At 44.9% G+C, this 25,211-nt stretch overlaps 1 protein-coding gene across 1 annotated transcript in view; it reads left to right on the forward strand.

Annotated features, from left to right (window-relative positions):
* Window positions 1-22,681, forward strand: part of CD82 (CD82 molecule) — a 61,013-nt gene extending 38,332 nt beyond the window's left edge. The window contains exons 4-9 of the mRNA XM_090032980.1: window positions 421-545; window positions 1,563-1,637; window positions 9,385-9,492; window positions 13,145-13,324; window positions 13,914-13,997; window positions 16,201-22,681. Of these exons, the coding sequence (XP_089889106.1) occupies window positions 421-545; window positions 1,563-1,637; window positions 9,385-9,492; window positions 13,145-13,324; window positions 13,914-13,997; window positions 16,201-16,278 (650 nt within the window). The 3' untranslated portion in view covers window positions 16,279-22,681. The remainder of the gene's footprint in view (window positions 1-420; window positions 546-1,562; window positions 1,638-9,384; window positions 9,493-13,144; window positions 13,325-13,913; window positions 13,998-16,200) is intronic.
* The last annotated feature ends 2,530 nt before the right edge of the window (window positions 22,682-25,211 follow it).

The following is a 25,211-nucleotide window of genomic DNA, read 5'->3' on the forward strand; positions in this document are numbered from 1 at the left end:
CCCTGTTGTAAAAGTTTTCAGATGCCAACAACTCTGGTAAAGACCCAGGAATGGTGGGCAGGAAGATTTCTCCTGTAAGTCATAGCCAGGGGTATCAGTGTCTTCTGACTTCCACCCTCCCTGCTCCCCGCTGCTGGCTAGCCTTTTCCTGTCCATCTGAACTACTTCTATATCTGAGTTCTAGTTACCTCAGGCTTGAATGGAGGCTTTTAAATAGGTCCTGCAATGGTTAGGAGGTGGTGCTGGTTGGGGAGGGAGAAAAGAAGCTTTTTATCTAGTGTCTCTTGGCCACTCTCTCTCCCTCTGAGTTTCTCTTTTTAGTATTAAATGTATTAGCACTTTGAATAGTGCTGACTGAAAATACTTGTGATGGCTGACTTTTTTTTTTTTCTTCTCTTCCCTAATCCTGCCTCCTCCCAGAGACTTCATCAGACTCCTTTAAGATTGGGGCATACATCCTCATTGCAGTTGGAGCTGTTACCATACTGATGGGCTTACTGGGCTGTATTGGCGCTGTCAATGAGATCAGATGTCTCTTGGGTGTGGTAAGTGAATTACTACTATTGTTTATCCACACCTGTGGCTTCTTTACTGGGAGAAAGTCATACTGATGCTTTTCCCTTCTGCTTGAGTTGCAGCCCTGGACCTGGTTAGCAAGCTATTTCTTTGAATGGGCAGGAGTTTAGTATTTCCAACCCTAAGTGAGGCATTGCCCTCACATTTTGGGGCTTTAGCTGGGCTGTCATCTCTACAACCTCGCTGTGGTAAAACTATTCCCTCTTCACACATCCAGCAGTTAAAATCTGCTAGAGGGAAATATACCCCCCCTCCCCCCCCAAAAAAATGGTCTTTGCAGGAAGAATAAGTAAAAGGTAGGGAATGAAGAGACCTGCTTCTACTGCAGTGCCAGGCTTGGCTGTCATAAGGAATGCACAAGACTTAGAATTTGATGGAAAACCCCAGTGCTAACATTCATTCTGAGTGCTCCTGGACTTCAGCCAAGACCTTACAACATGCCTCAGTCTGGTACCTGCAACAGTGTCTTCCTGGAAGTCCTACAGCTGGAATAATAAAGGTGTTTGGGTAGGGGTGGGAGGAAGCAGGACAGGACTGGGTTGAGGATGCACGTAATGGTCCTGCATCAGCATTTGTTAGATTAAGATGCTGCAGATTGCAGGGAGGACCTGACATCAGCAGATTTCAAGAGGCAGCAAAGCAGTCTATGGCTGAAGTGCATTGGCAAGGAAGCCTGGGAAGTCGATTTTTATAACGGGCTAAAGCAGCTGTTTACTCATTTGCAACCAAGAATTGCAAAACTTAAACCTGCTTTAGTTCTGGTATGAAAGGCCTGTATTCTCACGACTTTGTAGTTGGGGCCTGTAAAGAAAAGAGACCTTGACCTTAAACTGGTCAGTACTGGGAGTTTTTTTTCCCTTGTAACTCCAGCCTATAAAATCCTACTTGGAGACTTGCTAATAGCAGTGAGCTCTGAGTGGGTCTCTTTACAGACAGCACTCTGGAAAGTCAGTAGAACTCACCCTTTCTCTGTTTTTGTTTTCTAGTACTTCACTTGCCTGCTGTTGATCTTCCTGGCTCAGATAGCTGCTGGGCTGCTCATCTATTTCCAACAAGACAGAGTAAGTGTTACTTTCCTTATCTGTTATGAAGGATAGCATGGGTGAGAGAATCTCTGCACCATCCCTCCACAAGACACATCATTGGAAGACCTGAGAGTCCTTGTTCCAGTCTGTGTAGTATCTCTGTGCAAACCAGTGTGACTTTCTTGTCCACACACACACACACACACACACACACACACACACACACACACACACACACACACACACACACACACACACACCCCCCCCCACTCTGCTGCATAGCCTGCTTCTGATGCAGGATCTTGTACTTGGGGAAACAAAGCTTCATGCTTCTTATCAAAAGTGCAAGGTATCTGATTCTCCCCAGCATCTAGCCTGGATTACAAACTGAATCAACAGGGATCATTGGAACTCTCTCTTCATTCTGACTTCACTGCTGAACCATTCTCTCTTTTAAACCTTCAGTGGTGCTGGCTAGACACTGCTGCAGACCTTTCTGCATTCACCTCTTTCATGGGAGGAAGTGCATATATCAAGATTTGACTTGGAGTTTGAGTGAAACTGTGCTTGTAAATGCATATTTCAGTAGTACAAGGTCGGTTGCTCTGCTAAACAATTAAGAGTAATGAAGAAGAGGGCAGCATCCAGACATGGCTGTTCCTCTTGTTTCTAGTGCAGCTGCTTAGTTCTCCAGTATATTACCTACTGCTTTGCATTCCTGGACTACTTGCCCTCCTGCTGTATGGCTCTTCTATCCCCACCAGTTCCTGGGTTAGGAGGACTATTCTACTCTTTCTAATGTTTCTACCTCTACTCTGAGTCTACTGAAGTGGCATCTAACAGGCTGCTGCACCAAGGAATATCTCTTAAATGGTGCTGTTTTTGTTTTAGCACATCATTTCTGGAGCTTGAAGGAACAACTCTGCAATATCTCTGTCCCAGCTATAGGTTATCAGACCTCTAGCTACTCGGTACTTCATCTGGCTAAAACGAGGGTCATGTTTGGACATAACAGCGAAGGACAGCTATGCTAGCTGTTGTCTCTGGCCCATAGGGCAGCTGCTGTAATCCTGTGCTTACAGGGTTATCTTGGGCTGATGTGTGCCCTTTCACATGTTATAAAACCCTGGTAGTTGTGGCACTGGACAGTCTTAGACTGTGTGTGTGTGGAGGGGGGGGAAGCTACTTGTCTTCAATTCCTTGCAACAAGCTGCAGGGTTTGTTTTTTTTTTTTTAGAGCTGGCTTCTGACAGTTTTTGTGGTATAAACATAGCTTTCTTTCTATTGTTTCTGTTGCAGCTGGGGGAGGAATGGAAACAGTGATCAGCTGGTGTGAAGCACACAGCAGACTTCCGAGGGAGCTGTAGCTTTTCTGGTTCTGAACAAGTGGCTCTTGCGCGTGCACACAGTTCCATGAGGGGGAGGAAGGGAGTGAGTGTCTCAGGGTGAACAAGGCAAGCATGTTTCCTTGCTTCCTTCTACCCTTCATTTTGGCTTTTAAAACTGAAGGGTTTTGTCCAACTTGCAATGTCTAGCAAGTGTCTATAATTAGGAGGGGTGGAAGGATTTCTGGGGACTACTTTTGAGGAGGATCCGTGCAGCAAAGTCCAAGCAGCTATGCCGCTAGGTGTATGTACCAGCAAGATTTGTCACCTTTGCAGATCCTTTTGGAGCAGAGGGCAGGAGTCAGGCCACTTGACTGAAATTCCAGGTGCTTCCATGCTGCCTCTACAGGCTGCTACATGAGCTCCCAGGGGAACTCCCTTCATGAAAGCACAGTGGCAGAAAGAGAACTCGGAGTCATTACTGATTCCAAGATGAACATGGGCTGCCAATGTGAGGATGCAGTCAGTAAGGCTAATGGCACCTTGTCATGCATCCACAGATGCATCTCGAGCAAGTCCAAGGAGGTGATCCTCCCCCTCTGTGCAACACTGGTCAGGCCGCAGTTCTGGGCTGCATCCAGTTCTGGGTGCTGCACCTCAGGAGGGATGTGGTCAGCATCGAGAGCCTCCAGAGGAGGGCCACTCACATGATTGGGGGCAGCAAGGCAGACCATACGAGGAAAGGCTACAGGACCTGAACTTGTTCAGCCTTCACAAGAGAAGGCTGAGACAGGGGTCTAATGGCTATCTATAAACCTACCGGGGGGGACCAGAGGGGAATGTGTGAGATGGTGTTCCCCCAAGCACCTCCCTGAGTAACAAGGAATAACAGCCACAGGTTGAGAGTAGGTTCAGGATAGACAGACATCAGGAGGCACTACTTCACAGCTGGGGTAGCCAGGAACTGGAACCAGCTTCCAAGGGAAGTGGTGCTGGCTCCTACCCTGGGGGCTTTAAAAGGAGGCTTGATTTTAATTTCCTAGCTGGGGTCACGTGAGCTTAAACTTACTAGGGGTCTGGGCAGGGGGTTGGACTTGATGATCTGCACAAGTCCTTTCCAACCCTACATCTATGAATCTTTCAAAGGATCTTTGAAAGTGGGGGTGCTGCCTGATTTTTGTGTGGTGTATAAGATGCATCTTTTGAAGTAATGCTGTACAGAGTGTTGTGAGGTACAACTCTCAGCATGGCCTGCTGAGCCTCAGTTAGTGGCTGCACTTCAGTGATGCGATGACTGTTCCTTTTGCATGCTGTCGGGAAGATAAAGCAGAACCTGGGGGGGGAAACAGCGCTGGACTTTCCAACCACTTCCCCTTCACAATTCAAGAAGTTTGTCTAGAAATAAGCTGGAGGAAGAGGGAGGTTCACAAGGAGGGGACATTCAGATGAGATGCAGTTGATAAACCTGTACAAAGCTGATAAAGCTTTGTTTTATAATGGACAGAACCTTTTATTGTCTACCATCTTTTCAACAGTTATTAGCTTTAGTTGGTGGAATCTCTTCCCTTTCCTCCTTCAGGCTTACTATTTTGCTGTGGGTAGAGGAGCGAAAAACACTGAGGGCTTTTTGTTCTTTCCCTCTTGGTTTTCAGGTTCTGGCCCATTGCATGATAAAGTAAAATGTTTTATCGCATATGTGGCTGCTATTGCAGCCCAGGGTGCTTGCAAAAATGTTAAGCCCTTCTGAAGGGACTGCTTCCAGACAGCAGTGTCCACAGGAGGGTAGAGTGTTTCTTGATGGGGAATTTCCTGGCAGTACCTCTTGAATGAGGTGCAAAGCTATTTGCAGAACATCCTACTTTCCTCTTTGCTTTTCTTATTAATGAAAATATGGCCTCTTATCAGCTGGTGTTTCTTCTCCCTGGAGGGTGGAGGAGTTTTTGGGGGGGTTTCCACAATAGTGATGTGATTCAGAAAGTTTATCTGGTATGATATCACCACCCTTCCATAGATGACTATCAGGACACAAACCAAACAAGCCTACAGCTGTAGTCCAGGGTACAATTGAGGACTGCTGCAACTTATTTCAGACAATTTTTTGTGGGTTCTTCCTTGTGGCCTGGCTGTAAAGGCTCTTGAGTGAAAAGAGCAGTAGTCATTTTGAGACTGGGAACTTTCTATGCCCTAGTGGCTACCTATTATTATGTATATGGATGTTTGTTTGTAGAGACTTGCCTGTGGCTGTAACCTGCATTAATGTCAGGATCTGAGCTTTATTCTGGGAGGGGAGTCTTGGTTCTTGACCTGTGATTAAAAATTGGACTTGACAAATGCAAGGAAAAAGTGCTGCAGGGAATGATTTGGCACAGAACCCAGAGATGGACTGGATGATCTATGAGCCTTCTCCATCACTATGCTCCATGAGTCATGCAGTAAGTGAGACTCCAAGCTAGAGACTTGGACTCATACCACCACCCACCTAATGGCATTGGTGACTAGGAAAACGGAACCAACCAAAATAGAAAGAAGCTGAAAAATTTGCCTGCTTTTTGGCTGACCAGCAGTCCCCAGGGGCATAGACAAAGATCTGTTGGGTAGCTGTATGTAAATTTTTTTTCAACCTTTTTTTTTTTTCCAGCTCACTGCTCACTTTGTTTCCCCTAGAAACACAGAGGGGTGAGGGATTTAGTGGTAGATGCGTGCATTCTTCCCTGCTCTGCCAGACTTGTGAACAGGCTGTTCTACATTTTGTTCTTAGAACTATACTACACTATGTAATTAAAATGCCTCTCTGAAATGCTCAACAGTACCAGATTAGGAGGTAAAGTTTCTTGGAACTGGGGTTCAAGATCCTCAGTCTGTAGCTTATGATACTCTCTTCTTAATGCCCAAGGCACCAAAGCATGTGATAAGGGCAGGGTGCACAAAGTAATACCTGAGCATAACTGGAGTTTTCCCTGAAGCTCCAAGGTGCTGCCCTGAAACAACATTCCAGGTCCATGTTCCCATATCATGTTGAGCATTACACTGAAGTTGTGCATGGTAGTAGAGAGAACCCCAGGACTGAATCCTCTGATGTTCAGGGATTTATGTGGATGACCTTTTGACACTGGGCTAAAAGTTGGCCTTGTGAAGCTGGGTGAGGGAGGGGGTAGAGACATGGCAGAAATGGCTCTTTCCTACCTCTTGCACTTGCATAGCTCTCCATATTCTTGGCAAGATCTTTCAGAAAATAGTTTAAAGATTGCCATTTGTGGGGGGACCAGCTGGTAAAGTAATGCTAAGGGGCAATCAGCATGGGTTCATAGCAGGCGGATCCTGCCTGACCAACCTAGTTTCACTTTACAACTGGGTCACAAAACGCTTGGATGAGGGAAAAGAGGTAGATGTTGTTTACCTAGACTTTAAAAAGGCCTTTGACACAGTGTTGCATCCAATTCTTATAAATCTCTATATTGCAGTTTTTAGTTTATTACAGTCTGGTGGGTGGAAAAATTGGCTTATGGGATGTGCCCAGAGTGGTGGTAGATGGGTCGGCTTCTACCTGGAGAAATGTAGGCAGCAGAGCCCCTCAGGGCTCTGTCCTGGGACTAGTACTAGTCGATATTTTCATTAGTGGTTTGGATGAGGGAGTAGTAAGCACCCTGTCCAAGTTTGCTGACAACACAACTATGGGGGAAGGTAAAGACTAGAGGGCAGGGAGCAAATCCAAGCAGATATGGACAGGCTGGGGAGGTGGGTGGAACGGAATAGGATGAAGGTTAACAAGGATAAGTGTCATGTGTTGCACTTGAGGAGGAAGACTCATCAGCACTCCTGTAGCCTGGGAGGGACCATTCTAAGCAGCACAACTGCGGAAAGGGGCCTCTGAGTTGTAATGGATTCCAAAATGAACATAAGTCATCAATGTGATGAGATAATAAGTAAAGCTAACTGCAGTCTTTCTTGTATAAGTAGGTGCATCACAAACGGGTCTAGGGAGGTGATACTTCACCTGTGGCCTGACCAGTGCCGCATAGAGGGGGAGTACTGTGTCCAGTTTTGGTTGCTGCACTTCAGGAAGGACGTGGATAACCTGGAAAGAGTTCAGAGGACGGCCACTCATCTAGTTAAAGGCTTACAGAAAAAACCCTATATGGACTGATTAGGAGACCTGAACCTCTTTAGTCTCCATAAGAGGAGGCTGAGAGGTGATCTTGTGGCTGCCTACAAACTCCATTGGGGGTGGGGGGGTCCAGCAGGAAGTGGCGGGGATAAGACATTTACCAAGGTGACAGTCAGGGTAACTAGAAACAATGGACACAAGTTAAGAGAGCAAATTCAGGCTGGACATCAGGAAAAAGTTCTCTACAGTGAGGGGTGCCAAAATAGGCTTCCATTGGAGGTAGTGTTGTCCTCTTCCTTGGACATATTCAAAAGGAGACTGGACAGACACCTAGCTGGGGTTATCTGACCTTAATAACTATGAAACTGTGGGGGGGGGGGCAGGGTCCAGAGTTCAGAAACCTATATACTTTATTGCACCAGTACAGTCCTGTTAGTGGCAAGCAGTTCAAGTGGCTTTGATTCCTGTAATTGGGTGGGGAAGCTTGTTTGCCACGTAGTTAAAGAGAAGCAGGGAGACCATGTGTTTCCTTGTCTCCTATCTGTTTGAATGGCATGTTGAAGATTTTTGGGGGGGAGGAATGTGACCGTGGCCTTGAGAATTTTAGTAATGAGATGGCCTCTGCTGTTGTAAATGAAGATCTAATTGCTAGGTCTCCCTGTTTTTACCAGGGCCAGCAAGTCTGGAGCACTCTGTGCCCAGAAAGAAGTCTTGAAACCTGCTGGGATGGCCCATAACTACCAACTAGGAGAGAATGCTGACTCTGACAATCATTTTAGTTTAACTATGTCCACTATCAGGCTGGTTTGGGGCAGAAAGGGGCATAAATGTTTAAGACGGATACTAAATCTAGTCGCACACTTTCTGATGATCCTTGTAGCTTCCTGTGCTGTTTCTTATATGGGTCTGCCCCTTTCCTGGAAGCTGTTGCTGTAACCACAGTAATGATGGAGATCATAAAACTCTTGAAGGGGTGGTGCTCAGGGAATGAGGCTTGCCTGTGTCAAGGGCCCAGTTTGCCCTTTTTGCCAGGCTCTAGGATAGTGTATACTGCAGTGACTTTTTAAGGGGGCCTGTATACTGACAGCAAATGTTCTAGACACTGAACACCAGAAATGCAGCTGTGACTTCTAGCTGGGAGGATTACTAGGCTTCTGGACTGCATAAATCAGCTACTGTCAGAGTACAACTTTCTTTTAGAGATATCAATTGGCTTGAAGTTGTGACTCATGGTACCAAATGCAAATACCTGGGTGGCTTGCTTTAAACAGAACAAGATGGTGACCCAGGGGAGAATCTAGCATTGAGTGAAGCCTCTTTGTCCTCTAGTTCAAGCAACCATGACCTGTATTGCCTACTTGCTTTTGTGGTAACACTGCCCCTTTTTGGCATTCTTTTTATATATTCCTAGTGTAGTGCTCCACAGCACTTGTAACTCTACTCCCCCCTTCTTAGCCTTCATCTTACTGTGCTAAAGAATACTAGCTTTTCTAGTCTTCTCTTGTAAAACAGATTTGCCAGGTCTTTCATAGGGTAACCCTTCTGCGCCTTTTCATATTCAAGATGGCTTAATTCAAACTTGCGTGACTGGGATGGAATATAGTATTCCAGGTGTTGGCTACTTGATTCCTCATACCTTCTCTTCATTCAAACCCCTGGCTTAGTTCAAGCACTTCCTGACCTACTTCCTTCATGTCATCCCTATAACTTGCACTCTTCCTCTCCCTTCAACTTCCTTCATTTGTCACCTTCTCAGTATCTCCCATGCAAAATGTATGAATAGCATCCCAGTCTGGCCTTCCTGGTTTTCTCAAGGCTCTGCAAACCTAGTCACTTCCTGATGTAACTTTGTGGTGTCAAGAGGTCTATTCAGCATCTATGTGTGTGCCTGTATCTTGTACTTATGCCCTTCCTATGCTCTGCTACCACATTTTTACATCCTCTTTTGTAATACACATTTAGTTTTGGTTTTCCCCCCAGTAGCTTTAAGATCACCTTCCTGTTTCTGTAGCAAGGTCCTCTGGAAATAGTGGCTCCATGATAATCCTCAGCAAGCTAATGAACATGCCAGAGGTCTTTTTTTCTCCACCTGCTCCTGATTCGCATGCTCAAAACCCAGAACTGAGGCAGTGGGGGCACCTACTGACATCTTCCTAGTGTGCTTGAGAACAGCGACAGACGGTGATGGAGCAAGGGTTGGGAATTGGAGGTAAAGCACTTTGCCCAAGGCTGAATAGTGAGTTGTGCAGGTGGATGATAGCATCCCAGCTTTAATTCTGAAGAAATAAGTAAAAAGTTAAGTGCATGTGTAGGAGCATTGACTCACTGACTACTTGTGTTTTTACATTGCCAGGTAAAAAATGAAATGTCCACCATGGTCCAAAGCTTGATTCAGGACTACAACTCTGGAAATGAAGAGAAAAAGAGCATCCAGGAAGCATGGGACTATGTGCAGAAGCAGGTGAGTTGCTGAGGAAGGGCTAGTTAAGTTTGACTATGCCACACTGGTATCCTAGCGGGGCATTGCTAGAACGAGACAGCCTCTGGCACCTGCACCCTCATTCAGCACTGTGTTCCAGTCCCACGCTCACTGTCCTTTTTAATACTGTTATGAAGGCCCTTTTAACACCATCTTTTTATCTCCATTTCCACACTCCTATGGCAGTGGAACCCAAGAACTGCCTTTTGGCATTCTGGGCTTGCTCTGTCTTAAATCTCTTGCAGTTTGGCTTTGTGGCTATTGTTCATTGTCTTCTCCCAGGCTGCAGCCTCTAGCTCGCATGCTAGGATGCGGTTTCTATAAAGGGCTCTTCCTTGAGCAGTCCTCTACAGAAAGCACAAATGGCTGCTGTAGTCCATGAACTGAGATGGCTGGGGCAGGGCAGCTTACTGGCCTCTGCCATCTGGCTGACCAACACCGTGGTTAACTCAGGATTTGGGTGCTTATCTGCTTTGAGACCATCTTGGCTGCTAGCCTTAAATGGGGTACGCAGGCTGTAGTTTGTAGGACCAGTTGCTATTTTCTACCTAACAACGAAAGGGGCCCCTGGCACTAGGCAAGACTAGGAGGAGGAAAAAAACTCCCCTTTTTACCATAATCTGCACAGTATCCAGTTTTTTCCTCTGTGCTGCCCCCTTGTCCCCTCCTTCCCTCCCTCCCCCCCCACCCCAAATTTAAGCCATGGTTTTACCCAAGTAAAAAATAGCAGTAAAGGGTGAATCTCTTGGTAACACACTTGATGGCAGACAAGCCCAGAAGCTGCTGTTGCTTCTGTCACTTCTTCTTTCCTGGCATGCAGTGTTTCTGTGCAGTGCTGGCTTATCTGGCTTTGCTTGGAACTGTCCAGCTATGAACGGGTTTAACTTGGCTCAAGTTGCTGCCTGAGCAGCTGGCTAGGAAAACTTTCTCAGCTGAACATTTAGGAGCATATGTTTTGTGTAGTGCCAAACCAAAGAGCTCTTCAGGCAAACAGGAAGTGAGCCCAGCCCCCAGTTCTTTGTATTTGCATTTTTTGTCTTGTTAATTGCAGGATGTCTCGGACGTAAGAGCAAGGCATGGTCTCCTTATTGCCATGGCTTTTGCCTGTTTCCGTATTGGTTCTGGTTTGAGGGATAGACTACATTACCTAGGCTTCTTTTAAAGTCTTGTTCTGTACCTACATCTTAGCATCATGGTTGTGCTACCCTTTTTTACTGATGGTCTCAGCAGAGGACAGGCTGGGCTGTGGAGAGTGGACTTCCCTCCTTTGCACCTGCAGTGTTTTATGGCATGGGTAAATAGCTTCAGTCTCGACTCGCGAGGGGCCCAGTGGGCTTTCAGTGTGTGGTATCTCTGCAGTAGTACATCGTGGTATGTCAGGCTGTGGTGTTCAGACTCAAACTCCCTGGAGTGGTGCATGTTCTTTCTGAGACTCCTTCAATGAAACTAAAACATGTTGGTACTAATGCTAAATACCAAATGCTGGTACTCTGGATTTTCTTTACCCTTGTCCCAGGTTTGTGTTTTTGTGTTTTTTTTAACATCCCCCTCTCTATAAATTTCAATGATTACCAACAAATTATTATTTTCCTGTTGGTCTGTGAGGATCAGGCAAAATGTTTATCAATTTTAAACACTGAATCCTGCCAAGCCTAAATATTATCCAGGTAGAGGCATGTGGTGGTAGTGTTGTGTGACTACTTCTGATTTTATTCCACACTTCCCCTCCCCTCCCCCTTAAGTGCTGATTATCGTCTTTAAATCAGTAATCTAAATACCAGGTTTCCTCCTGAGTTGCTTTTGGCAACCTTTGTTCCATATTTTGGCAGAAGCATTTGAATATGTGAGTGGCAGGTATGGTATAAGGCAGCCTACTAGGTCACATGCCTAGAACTTGGCCTTTTTAGACTCTTTCCCCTCTACCTCTAAGCCTACAGATGCCCATCTACTGGAATCTCTTTACAAATAGAAATTTCTGTTCCCAAGCTTGTTTTGTAAACTAGCCCTGTGCCAATAGCTGGCTGTATTTATTAATAACATTGGGCCTGGAGTTTCAGGTGTAAGTGAACCATCTTGTAGTGGTTTTTGGTTGCTGTTGACAGTTGAGTTGGGCAATCCATGGGTGGATTTGTTCCAAAAATTACTTTTTTATTCCTCCTCTTCCCCCCCCCCCCACTCTTAAGTAAATATTCAGTTTAGCCAATTGCTTTAGAAGCTTTAAACCTTTTTAATGGTCTCCCTCTGATTCCTGGGCATGAGTCTTTCTCAAACCTACCACATGTAAATATCTACCATCCTTAGCCAAAATGCTGTTGCTTGCATGTGTTACCTGTTCTTCCCCACCACCTCCTTCAGCTTTCTCTTTTTTTTCTTTGAGAAGAGGTTGGTATTAAGATGGCTCTTCAAAAGCAGTATGGAAAACAGTAAAGATGGACATAAGCATAAGAAATGCATATAAATTTTTAAATTGTAATGATCTAGGCTGCCATCAAGAGGTATTATGAAGAATACATGTTGTAAGGCAACTTTTGATGCTATGGTACATTCAAACCAGGTCTTGTAATTTCTATAGTTTGGTTTCAATGTCTGGATTGAAGACTGACCATGAAGCAAGTTATGGTCTAAGCCAGTGGTTCTCAGCTGGGGTGCTGTAATGTTGGTGCTTCCCCTGCTGTAGGGTGAAATTCCCTCCTGTGCCTTTTATTTTCAGGAGGCATATGGAGCTAAATGGAGAAGCAGCTGCAGCAGAAAAGTTGACTTCCTGCATTACACTATGCAGGCAGGTGCACTATTTCTGACGGCTGTTCCTGGTTTGAGAGGTGGGGAGCGTAGGACAGTTCCCACCCCATGGTGGTGGCCTGGAGATCAGTGGCGGCAGCAGCATTTGACAGAACTGCCCCATACACTTCTGTTGAGGAGGCAGGTTGGAACTGAACTGGGAAGAACTGCAGTGGAAAAGACCTGCTTGGCTGCATAATGTAATGTAGTTAGTGTACCTTTCTGCTGTAACCACTTCTCAGCTTGGCTCAGATGCATGTCATGAAAACAGAACTGTCCTGCACATCTTTCTGGGAGATGCCATGTAGGATTGGGCTGGGAAGGGCTGCAGCAGAAGGGTGACAGGAGCATGCACCTTTTTGGCTCTGCACTCTCTGGGTCCACTTAGCTGCAGCAGCAATGGCCATGGGGTGAGTGTAATACAAGATCTAGTAAATGAATAACTGATTAATACTTAACATAGTATTGTATAATATGGTTATGCTATTCAAAATACATTTCAGCATGTCATGGTACCCTATTTAAAAAGCTAATATAAAAGTTTTGAAGGGGTACCCTCAGTGTAAAAAGATGATTGAAAACCACTGATCTAAACACAGCAATATCCTTCAGTGCCAAGCTGTGCAAATGACACTGATAAGGTAGTTGTCCCATGAACACATGCTCAGTATGACCTTGGGATGCCAGAAGTGTTCTAACATTGCTGAGGTGAGATCAAAAACAATCACCTAAGCTTTGGCTTCACAGGTACTACACAGAGGATGTACCTGGTACCAGCCCCTCCTTTCTAAGCACTAATAGTTCTTTTTAAAGGGAATAAAACCCAATGATTTTATTTTATGTATTTTATTGTTAGCTGAATTGCTGTGGCTGGGATGGACCAAAAGATTGGATGAATAACACACTCCTCAAAAATGAAAGCTACACATCCTATCCTTGTTCCTGCTCTTCCAACAATTCATATCCTTTTGGCTTCTGTACTGTGGACACTGATAATGGCACACTGGGCTCTGACTGGTGGCCTGTCCATTCTCAGGTAAGTGTCTTTAGGCTTTGAACAGGCCCCCCCATCCAAAGTGCTCCTTAGTACTTGAGAGAAGCTGGAGAGCGGGAAGCCCACTTCAGGGATTATTTTTGCCATTGCTTCCCCATGGCCATTCTAGTTCTCTTCTCTAAGGTGTACTTCCCAGGCTTGGGACAGAATGAGGATGAGGAATCCTTTCATAATAAGGCTACTCAACAGTATTGTTGGCTCTTGTTCACATTTACCATCTTTTATTCCCTCCTTTTTTGCTATTTGTAGACCAGAGTATCATGACACCCTGAGGTACCTTGATCCTTTCAAGGGTACCCTGAGGTACCACATACAGCTAGCACTGTTAGTTATGCAAATATGATTCACAAGTTAAACCCAGAAATTCCAAATAGGAATCGATCGTGTTCAGAGCATCCTGACCTGCGGTGGTCTTCTAATGCTCTTGGTAACAAGTGCTCTGAATGAAAACCTAAAAGCTGGCACTTGTCTTTTCTGTGCGAGTGTCTCAAACCTAAAAGGCTAAGAACTGCTGTTGTAGACTCTTACTTTGTACTCTTGCACCTTACTCATAACTGGGTTCCCTCCCCAGGGCTGCATGGATGGTGTGCAGAGCTGGTTACGTGACAACCTTGGCATCATTCTTGGGGTGTGCATAGGAGTTGCTGCTATTGAGGTAAGCTTGTCACAGCTCTGTACACACTTGCTAAGCTAATGTTAAGCTGCCATTTCAGGCTGTCATGGGGTTTGGATTACAGCCCTGGTGCTAGCTTGTTGGGCTCAAAGCAAACACAGCCATGAACACCCTGTCAAGCTTGACTAAATTTTTTTTAGTGGCTGTCAGTTAATAGAGTGGAATTTGGAATTTGTGTGAGAAATGTTCCCAGGTTAGATGGGTTCTGCCCAGCATATCTGGTATCTAGCAGTTTGCTGCATGCTTGATGAAGAATGTGGCTAACCAGTTATAACTAGTTGAATCCCAGTAGTAACTACCATATTTACTTGAATATGGTAAGGTTTCCCTGCCCTCTTCCCACCTACCCCCAATCAGAAGGAGCCTTTCATTTTATATTCACATACAAAAAAAAAAAAAATCATTAAATACCCAGTTGATCAGTAAACTGCTGCTAGGAGCAGCAAGTGCTTAGTAATGGAAATCAGCTGTGAAGTCCACACTGAGCATACCTGTAAAACCCATGGCCCATGTATGGGAAAACATACTGATGGGCACCTACCATAGGCACCAACTTTTGGCTTCTTGTGTTGGGTGCTTGGAGACTTACTTTTCGTTTTTTTTAAAAAAAGGGGAAAAAAAGGCAGCGCTGAACCCTGTGGATGCCCAGAAGAGGCAGTGCGTTACTTCAGTATGGCTCTGCAGCATTTGTAAAGATCTGGTGCTTTAGTGGGGCTTTTTATCTAATAGCTGATTTGAATCAGCTTATCTAAAAGCACCACAGCTCTGCTGAAGCACCTGATTTACACATACCACAGAGCCAGGTTGAAATAACACACTGCTGCTTCCAGTAAAGTGTGGGTTCTTAAAACATGCAGTCAACTCTGTGGGTGCACTAACTTTTTTTTTTCTGAGGCTCAAGCACTCACTGAGCATGCACAGAGTTGGCACCTACCACAAAGCTAAGGTAGTACCACCTATCTCAATAAGATACAGTGCCTATTGTCCTCAGTCCCCCCCCCCTCAGTACTGACTTCTTTTCCACTCATGGTGAACAGCTACAGTGAATACATTTAAATTCCCACAGCTGAGCAGCACCTTCCTTTCCCAGTTCCAATGATTCCTATTTCTTCATCAACCATAAATGTCTGTCAAACATCACCAAACTTATCTCTAGATGAGAGGCTCTGTCACCTTCTCTCAGCGTGTCATATGAGATGCGTGGAAGGCAGGGCCACACTAAATGAAGCTGGATCAGGCAGCTCTGAACCTCATCTGCATATAAATTGTTGAAGGATCCCAGGGTTCGTGACAAATGCCCAGTTTCAGACATCAGTAGGGAGCTACTTATGTGTATGGATCCTTTGTGCGAGGCTATCTGGAATGCGCGCACGTACCTGACCAATGCTGAAGTGTGGATCATCATGGTTCAAAACACTGGGCTAGGCCCCAGCAGACTCAGTGAACTGCGGTAAATCAAACCTTTTGCTGCTTTTGAACTAATAACATGCATAGTTTTTACTATGTAAAAATGTGTGTGTATATAAGTGCTGCTCAAAAGGTGTGTGTTTTATGAAGTGCCTGCATTTAAAACTTGCAACAGCTTGCAAAAAAGGAATATTGCATCAATTCTGGATGAACCAAGTCTGAGTACCCATAGTAATTTCCCTATATGCAAATTGAAATAAACATACCTATAGTAAAGTCACTGTCTTTAAATTTGCCCCTCACTCCCACACATTCAGGGAGAAAACAGAGCCCAAGCAGGGTCTGACAGTAAGAAGGAAGAAGTTAAGGAGGCCACCTGACCCCTTCTCCTCCTCCCCCCACCACTCCCACCAGAGATTTATTTCTGTTGCTATAGCAGTAGGAGGGGAACAAATTCAAGGCAAACCTCCAATAATTAGATTATATATCTGGAAATTGTAACCTGTTTATACATTTTTTTTCCACCAGAGAATCTAACTATTAAGGGGTCATTTTAAAGTCAGGGTCATCTTTTAGATTTGAGTAAATATATTAAGTAAGGGAGACTTTTAAAGACTTGTCTTCTAGTACAAGACTATGCCTGTATTTGCTGGCTGTTAACAGCCTATTGTACTGATGGGGGCCACCTGATCACTGAACCTGAAGTAGCACCAATGTGCATGTTTCTTCCTTTGCCTGCACCTGCCTGATCTTCCCTCTTCCCAATTCCTTGTTCCAGCTGTTGGGCATGCTGCTGTCCATGTCACTCTGCAAGAATATACACAGTGAAGACTACACCAAAGTGCCGAAGTCCTGAGTCTGTCGACCCCAGCGCTGCCACACCACAGAGCGGAGCAAACAAAACATTCCTGCCTTGTACCCAGGCTGTTCAATCAACATTGAATATTACTCCTGTGACATCCCACACTGTTAACACCACACTGCTAAGCAACTATTGGAGCTGCAACATGATCTGAATCTTCCTGTGACACCTGCAGGCCCTGGGCTGCCCTTTCCTGTATTTTTGACACTGAGGCAGGCCCCTTACCAGGGCATTGCATGATGCAAGTTCAGCCTGAGGGAGAGGGTGGGGGGTGGGAAGGATTTTCTGCCTGGTCCATATTTTATGCAACCCTTTCCCAATCTCCATTCTCTGCCAGCCTATTTGATATAACACAGCATAAAAGATTACTCCTCCACTAGATCTAAGATTCCCTCCTCTTCTTCCCCCAAATAAATCCTCAGGAAGCTTCAGGGCTTGGCTTGCTAGTGGTGATGCCTCTGAGTGACCCACTTCCTTCTTGCAACTCTGCGCTTTTTTTTTTTTTCTCCTCGCACTAATCATTGCCCTTGGTTAGTTCTCCCTTTTTTTTTTTTTTTTAGAGGGGGGAGGTAAACCAAATACTTCCTTTCACACACATGTACTCTTTCTCTTCCTCACTTGACTGGTGGATAGATCTCTAGAAAGAGTCAAGCCTGGCTATTCCAAGCATGGCCCACTCAGCTTGTGACACCAGCTGCTGAGCTGCTCTTGGAACAGGTGCATGTGGGTTTTGGACTTTCTTAGCTGCATCAGCTGCCCTTTTACTGGCTCTGAGGCACTTTAGAGACTTGTATAGTATGGGCTCAGCCCAGGCTGGCTTTGCTGGTTGTATTCTTGGGCTGCCAACTTTTTATAGAAGTGATTTTTATGTGTTTTCTGATTTTTATAGATCTGTGATTTTGCTAACTCTTGTTTTTAATCATGTTAAAATGGAAGTGTATGTTGGATTACTGGCTCTGTACCAAGGGGGGGGGTACCACTCCCATTGCTGTCTTGATTTATGGACCCTTTCCTGAACTCGCTGATCAAGAGTCCCTCTCATAACTGTATCTGGCCTGCTGGTTAAGTGTCATTTAAGGTCTAGAATCCTTGATACTGGTGCCTAGATCATAAGTGTCCTGTAAAGGATGGTGGTTTCAGCAGGTATGCCAATAGCAGTCTAAGTTGGTCCAGGAAAACTCTATTCTGTACCAGACAGCAGGATCATGGGCTTGATTCTAACTGGCCAGCAGCACTTACAAAGAACTGACAAGTTGGTGATCTAGATAAAGGATTCCTTCCTTCCTTTTTAAAAGCTGTGTTGGAATCCAGTCACACAGCATAAAAGGCTTGGAAATGGGTGACTTCCTGCAGCTGTGCGTGGAAATCATAAGTCTTAAAGGAGGTAAAAAGACCTTTTATTTAGACTCTAGCCCTGGAGGGGAAAGAGACTATCTTAATTTTGGATACAGGGTGCCTGATAGGCAAGTCTACCTTCCTAATGTGTACCATGGCTCCAGGGATGGTAGGGACCCCCTGTGCCGTGTCTTGGGAATAGTCTCTGTATATGCCAGGTGCTAGCTGCTCGTTTTTTCCCTTCTAGCAAGGGAGAAGTTGAAAGTTTTCCCCTCACTCCACTCTCCCAGGGATGTGGGGCTTGGCAGCAAAGCTAAAAACTGAAAGAGCCATATTAGCTAGGCTCCCTCTTCACCAAGGATGTAATCCTTCCAGGGGCAGTTATGCACAGATAGGTAGTTGGCATGGGGAAGGTTGTGCTTTCTTTACCTAGACTCGCTTGTGATCTCCCTCCCCTGAACAGATCTCCTCCAGCTGAACATTTTTGCTTTTGGGGGGGATGTGCCATTTCCTTTTCCTGATTTAGTAAAATTAGCATTTACCCCTTGCACTAAAACTCGTTCCCTACACTTTTTTTCTTTATTTGTTTGGCTCTTGTTCTCTGATTTTTTTTTTTGTTTGTTTGTTTGTTTGCCAGTGCTGAGCAGAAAGAGAATGTTCTCTCCCTCTTTCTTCCCCCCCCCCCTTTTTTTTTAAGGAAGCTCTTCCCACTGGAAGAAATGCATGTACAGATTTAAATATATAGGGTCGGGTATTTCTATAATAAAGAGATTGGCTTAAAAAAAGAAAAAGCCTAGTGGTTGTTTGCTTCACTTTTTTTCTGTCCTTCCTGTTCTGCATAAGACTATCTTTGACTGGGAATGCATAGCCATGATCAGTGCATCAAAAGGTGGGATGTTAAGAAACACCTAGTGGTAGTGGTGGTGGCTGCCGAGGTGCTGTTGGAGGCTTACCTATGAGGGAAACCTGAATTAGTGTTGTGGAGAATGGCCTCTGCTGCTTGGAACCTTGCACCTGCTTTTGGGTCATAGGAATGAAGTGTTCAGCCTTTTTATGGGGGCATTTGAGTAAAAATGGCATGGCAAGTCCTCTCTTCAAGGGAAATGTATGTTGGATTTAATTTGAGATGCATGGCTGAAGAATTGGTGGCAGTAGGCTGGCTACCTGTTAGCCAAGGAAATGGTGCTTGTGTCGAGTTAACAGGATTCAAGAGGCTAATGCTGTCTATCTAGAGAAATGTGTGCCTTTAGCAGGTGCCCCTAAATGTCCCCATTATGCCTACAGCAAAGACTGTTCCTCTGCCAGTCTGGTGCTGCCCTTCACACATAAGAATGACATCTCTAAATAAAGTGACACTTAGCTGCCTGGAGTGGTGAGAAATTTATGTTTTATAGGCTGCTTGGAGAGTCCTTATGTCTACAGCAAATTGGCTATTGAGAAATGACCAGGGTGATTTATGCAAATCAATTCAGATCTCTAGGATTGAGAGTCAATGTATGAGCTAGAAACTCTGACTCTTCTTGTCAACTGGCTCAGCTGTAGCATGCCATTTGCTGTGCATACAAAACAGTTTGTCTTCATTCCCCTACATACCTTTGTCTACTAATGAAATCCCATCGCCACCTATTGGGGAACAAGAATCACAGATGAGTATTATAGGCTGTTCAAAGGACTGTACAGACATAAAATTTGCTAATCCTCAGCACCTTTTTTAGTTGGCGACATTCTATTCCACTCAAAACTGAATTTAAAGCTGAAATGTGAAATGCCCTGTCCAAGATCTCGCATCAGGTCAGAGCTGTAGTACACATTAGAGCTGTAATAAACCCCTCTAGGCCATATCATATAGTTGTTCCCCTTCTAATATGGGTAAACTTATGCTTCAGACCTTAGTGGCCTACACGCGAAGAGGCTGGGATTTCTAGCTTTTGGCTGCTGGATTCTTGATTTCCCAACCTCAACTTTTAACTCCTAATTAGTACAAGATGCACTATATTGCTCTTGAAACAGAATTATGCTATCTAATAGTGTTACTTCTGTTTAGTGAGTCACCTTTTTTGCCCATCAGGTGGATGTAGCTGGCCTCTGTTTTAGGTCCTTATCCTCTTTCTGTTGAATGCACTTCAAGCATTCTACCACTAGAGGGTAGTGCTTCTCCATAGAAATTTTAGGATTATACAACAGGCCTGTGCAAATAGGGAAGTATTTGATTTTGGATTTGGATTTGGCCAAATCAGCTTTGGAAGATTCCAAAGAGATTCGGAAAGATTCAGCCGTAGACTATAATAGGAAATTACTGAAATACCTTTTAACTTTGTCATTTTTTTTGGTAGATTTGGATGAAAATGGCATGGATGGTAGCCCCTTTTGAGGGCACAAAACCTGCCAAGTTTCAAGGAGATGGGTGCAGGTTTCTGGAAAACTGCACCCCAAGGTGCTGATGAGCAAAATTCATGACATGCATGACTTTGTATGTCTGTTAAGGCACAATGGGATGAAACCAGCAGGGATGATAGCCTGTTACAGGAGTCCTTCCCAGTGCTCAGGCAGAAGCAGCTCACAAAAGGGATGGAAAGGCTGCAGACAGAAGCTTTATGTGCTGTGTCTATGTCCCTCCCCTAGAGCATTGATTGGAAGGGGACTCAAGGGCAGGAAAGATCAGTCACTGGCCAGCTACAGATGTCAGTCTTCCCCCTGCTCCCCCTCCCTCTTCTCAGTTTCTGTTCCCCTGAAAGACTGCCCTCCAAACCTCCTAATCTTTTCTGAATAAATTTGGAGGGTTTTTTTCTGTCTCCCAATTCAACTTGAATTCAATGATTCGGCCTCTGAATTGGGCTGGATCTTCTCCTAATCAAATCAGCAACCAAAGCTTTGTGCACCCCTACTATACAGCCCTTATTAGTGCTGTATTATCCTTTCATCTACATTTTGAGATGGGGATTTTTCCAGCAGTAGGAAGCTCCTGGAAAGTTCTAAGAGCCAAGAATGTATTACAAAAATTAATGATTGCATTTTTTGCTCTGTGCACTGAAGTCGAGAAACTAACTTTCCTCCTATTTTTATGGAGGCACCCTAAAAGCAGGTGTTGCCTATCTGCATGTTCCCTTCCACTATTGTCCTTTGCCCTGCCTTTTCCCCCTCTTCTGTCTGTAAAGGTGTAGAGGATCAGCAGTTAGTGTTGCCTCTATTCTGGCATGTTCTTTCTACTTGTAGTGGTTGAGGAAATTGTCTACTTCCCCACTAGCAGTATTGATCATTGGCAGTATACGAACATCACTGCTGCAGAAAAACTTCCTGGAAAATGGAATTGATGAAGCTGTAGAACTCCGTAAAGGATAACTTGACCACTATCTTGATTGCTGCTGGAACCAGGGAAGCTTTGACTCCCTAGCTATGGACAGAAGTTGCACACAAACTGGCTTATGTGATCAGAAACTGGCTTAAACCTGTAATGACAGAAGTTCAGGGCATGTAAACCAGTTTCAAAATGGCTGAAACTGGTTTAAGATGAACCTGGTTGAATATAGTATCAGACCTAACCGATTTTAGGTCAAACTGGCTTATGAAACTTCTGTCCCTTCCTGGTTCAAGTTTTAAATCGCAGTCCCCCAGCATCCTTTTCAGCCCTGAGTCAGGCTGTGCTGTCTACTCCAGAGAGCAGGGCTGCTCTCACCCTCTATGCTCCCTAGCTGAAGCAGTAAGAGCTGGTTCACTGGCTGACTTGCTTGTCTCCCCACACCACTGGCAAACCCTGACTGGGATCAAGGAAGGGGGTTAAACTTGCCTTCCCCTGAGTAGAGAGCAGCCTTGCCCTGCGGGTTTACTTGGTGTGGGCTGCAAATGGACTACAAATCCCAGAGGCACCTGGAAGAGGAAGTGAAGAGCAGCCCCACAGAGTTCTACTGCTGTGACTGTGGACTGCAAATCCCTTGGGGGCACCAGGAAGAGGAAAGGAGCACACAGCCCATGTTGGCTATGTGCTGGAAAGCCATGCTCTAGTGCCTTCTGGCTTGAACCACTGCAGGCATGTGGCTGCATTTCCTGAATCAAAAGTAAATGTCTGTTCATTTGCTTACTGGTTTATTCTTTGCAGCTTAGACTAACCTGCAAAGGCTGAATCAATTTAGCCTCTGGCTTTTTGACTCTCTGTACTTAGCCCTTAAGAGCTGCTTGTCCAAAATTGGCTATTCCTATCCACAGAGCAAAAATCAAAAGGCTGTTGTGTTGTGAACTTGTCAGAATGGTATGGAAGGTACAATGGCTCTTAAGTCCTGGCTATGCATGGCATCTTGTATGGGCTGCTCAGCTGGCCTCTAGCAACAGCCCTCAAAGTAGTTCCCTATGGATCAGCAGCCTCCATGTGGCAAAGCAGCTGGGTATGTGGTGTTTCTAAGCATGATCAGGTACCAAAAAAGCTGCTATAGTAAGTCGTATAAGTCTTGATATGAAGCCTTTGACCTGTTTCTAGGCCTTGGCATAAGTGAATTTATCCAGTGTAAGTAAAGCTATTTTTATATGCTAAGAGCAGAGCAATTATTTTTATGAAAATTTGTGCTTTCACTTTGAAAATTGTAGAATGGGCTTTATTGTGGAAGTCAATAAACTAACTAATTCCAAAATCATGAAAATCACAAATGACAAAACTATTACAAGGCATTACTATATAAGAAAAGTGTTGTTCTTTCTGTCTTGATTGTGTTTGGAGGGTCTTATTTGGTACCAAGTCACAGTTTTTTAGAGAAGATAATGTCAGCTATCTATGTACATTCTGATTTTTGCATTCGCATCCATTCCCTTACAAGGCAGAAGAAGCCTTAGAAATGAGATCAACCTACACCATATAAATATTAAACTGGTCATGGTTTCTTACAAGTTGGGAGGAGCTGACCAGTGTGGTCCAGAGGCTTCTTTCACCTTTCCCTCTTAGGTGGTATGAATATGTTCTCTGTTTTGTTTTGTTTTTTTCTTCTTAGGCATGCTTCTGTACTCCTACCTTGAGTGAATGTTGCCTGGCTCTTGGGCTGGCTTTTTAATAAAGAAGTGTCTGTCTTGGCCAGAAGAACCAGGTATGCCTGAGCTGTCATTTAAAAAAAAAAAAAAAAAAAAAAAGCATCGTAAAACTAAAAGATGAGTCATGTTCTAATTGCTGGTTCCAGGTCTTCCCAACAAGTCCCAATGCACAAACTTAAAGATCGCAAGTTTATGGCCATGACCTACGATGGCCTTGAGTGGGGAGTAAGGTCCCAGATATAGTATTTACAAAATGGAAGTATTGCTGTTGCCATTGCTGGTAAGTAAACCTCATTCTGCATGCTTGCAGGGGGCTTGGAGGCTGATATAATTGACCCCCATGGGGAAATGTTCCTCCTGAAACTTTTTTTCTTGCCCATTTAATTAAGAGCTGAGATGGGAAGTCACCACAGACTGTCTTTGTGGAATTTGAACTGAGAATATAATGACTAAAGAACACTTTTTTTTTCATGACTGAATAGCTCACAGTGAATATCATAAGGTACTTCCCCCTCTTCACTTGGTGCCTTTCCAGGCTCCCTAGCTGGGACCATTCCTGTGGGGTGGTGAGGGTTAGGTGGCACTAAGTCTCTGCAGGCTCTTCCTGCTGTCAGAGAATGGCTACAAAGAGACCATATACATTGTGGACTCCCCCACATGGCTTAGGGGAGGGAGAACAGCTGTATTTGTGGGACCTAAAGTCTTCCCACAAATGCACTGTTCTCAGCCAGTAGCTGCCATGCTGTTCCACAAACAGAAAATACATCCTCAGTTATTCATAGTTTGTCTCTTGCCTCAGACACTTCTATACTAGAAAATAGCCCTACAGTAGAAGCAACTGTACAAATGGACTTCTTTGCTATCCTACTTTTTTGTTCAAGCTGGCAAAAACTGTTAGCATATATAGTATATTCCCACTAGTGGGTGGTGTGGTATTGGGCTTTGCTGGTATAGCTTTCTAGCATATGCAAGCTCTTGTAGCCTAGAAGCTCTGGGGCTGTGAGTTGCCTTGGTCAGATTGGTGAAGAGCAAATAACTTTCTCCAGTTTCACAAAAAGGAAACTGATGTTTGTACCCAGCAGCTTATATTCTTGGTTAAATCTCAGCTGTAGGCCTCCACAATCCAAATATGTTTTGACTGGTGCCTTCTTTCAGGTTGTTTGGAAACTATGACCAGAATAATACTTATACTTTAAGGGGGGGTGGGAGGGGATCTTCATTTTGTGAGCCAAACCTTTGAGTCCTACCTGGACAGAAGGAAAGACTGTTGTGTTAAAGTACCCTCCTTCACTTATGTGTAGGGATCTAGTTAATTCGTGATTTTTTGCAATTTTTGCAGGAACCACAAAAAAGGTGGATTCTGCCATCGTCCCAAACCCTGATGTTCCCTGCGATTTTTGTGCAGAATGGCCAAAAAAAGAAAAAACTTACTAAAAATAAAATGTTGGCTCCCCAGTGGGGGCCTGGGGCTGCTGTGGCCTGGCCTTGCAGCTCACCAGGGCATGGGAGCAACCAAGATGGCAGCCACCCCTCCTCCATTCACTGATTGGTGGAGAAGGCTGCCTCTTGTGCACCCTTGCCCCTCCGTCGATCAAGAGCAAGGGGCAGGGCTCTCAGCCAATCAGTGGGGCCCCTCTACAAATCAGCAGTGGGAGAAGCTTGCTGTGAAAAGACGACAAAAATGGCACTGCGCGCCACAAGCAGTCCATGCACAGCCCCCTATGCAGAGTGGGGCTGTGGGGGCAGCAAAGATCTGCTCCCCCCCCCCAACAGCACCTGGTGAGCACCAGGGCTTTTTTTTTTATGGTGGGACCTCAGGGGGGCTGGGGGAGTGCAGGGGGGGACTGGCAGGGGTCCCCGCATCTGGGGGAGTGGGAGGGGGCTGGCAGGGGGTCCCTGCCCCTAGTACTTACCAGCTCAGAGTCCAGCTGCTGTTCCCTCCTGCAGCCACCGGGGACTGCCTGAATCATCATTTGGAAAAGATTCGGAGATCTTTGACTTGATTTGTACCCTTTTTTTAAATGGGTCACCTGATTTGATTTTGGAGATTGGCCCACTGAATCGGGCTGAATCTCCTCCAAATCAAATCGCCACCCGAAGCTTCACACAAGCCTACTACCTTTCTGTAACCTCACAAGGTGGTTTGTTTGTTTTTTAATGATGCTGCTCTTCTAAATTTTTCTCTTTTACCCTTGAGCCCAAACCAACTAATCTAACCCTGATCACAAGCCTTTTTCATCACTTCCCAACATCTTAGCCACGTAACTGGCATTGGTTTTAGTCTCTTCCTGTAATCCTGTTGCTCATTGATACATGCTCTGCCCTCCCCTCTCAACAGCTAACTCCAGCAACCTCCACTGGGAGTTCCTGGTTTAACTTCCCTCAGACCTACTTCCCTGGCTCTATGGAAGCACTTCAGTGTTCCCTGCTTCAGTTAGTCTGCTCTGCTATTCAACTCATAATTGGGGGTTTTCTGGTTGTTTGAGCTACAGGCTGCTGGGCTGGGATGCATGGGAGATGATCAATAAAGTTGCTTTTGTGGCTGCGTTACTTCTGGAGTAGTAACTAGAATGTTTGAGTGC

This window comes from Crocodylus siamensis, chromosome 2, assembly GCF_052110815.1.
Source record: "Crocodylus siamensis isolate JL-2025a chromosome 2, ASM5211081v1, whole genome shotgun sequence".
Lineage (NCBI taxonomy): Eukaryota > Metazoa > Chordata > Crocodylia > Crocodylidae > Crocodylus > Crocodylus siamensis.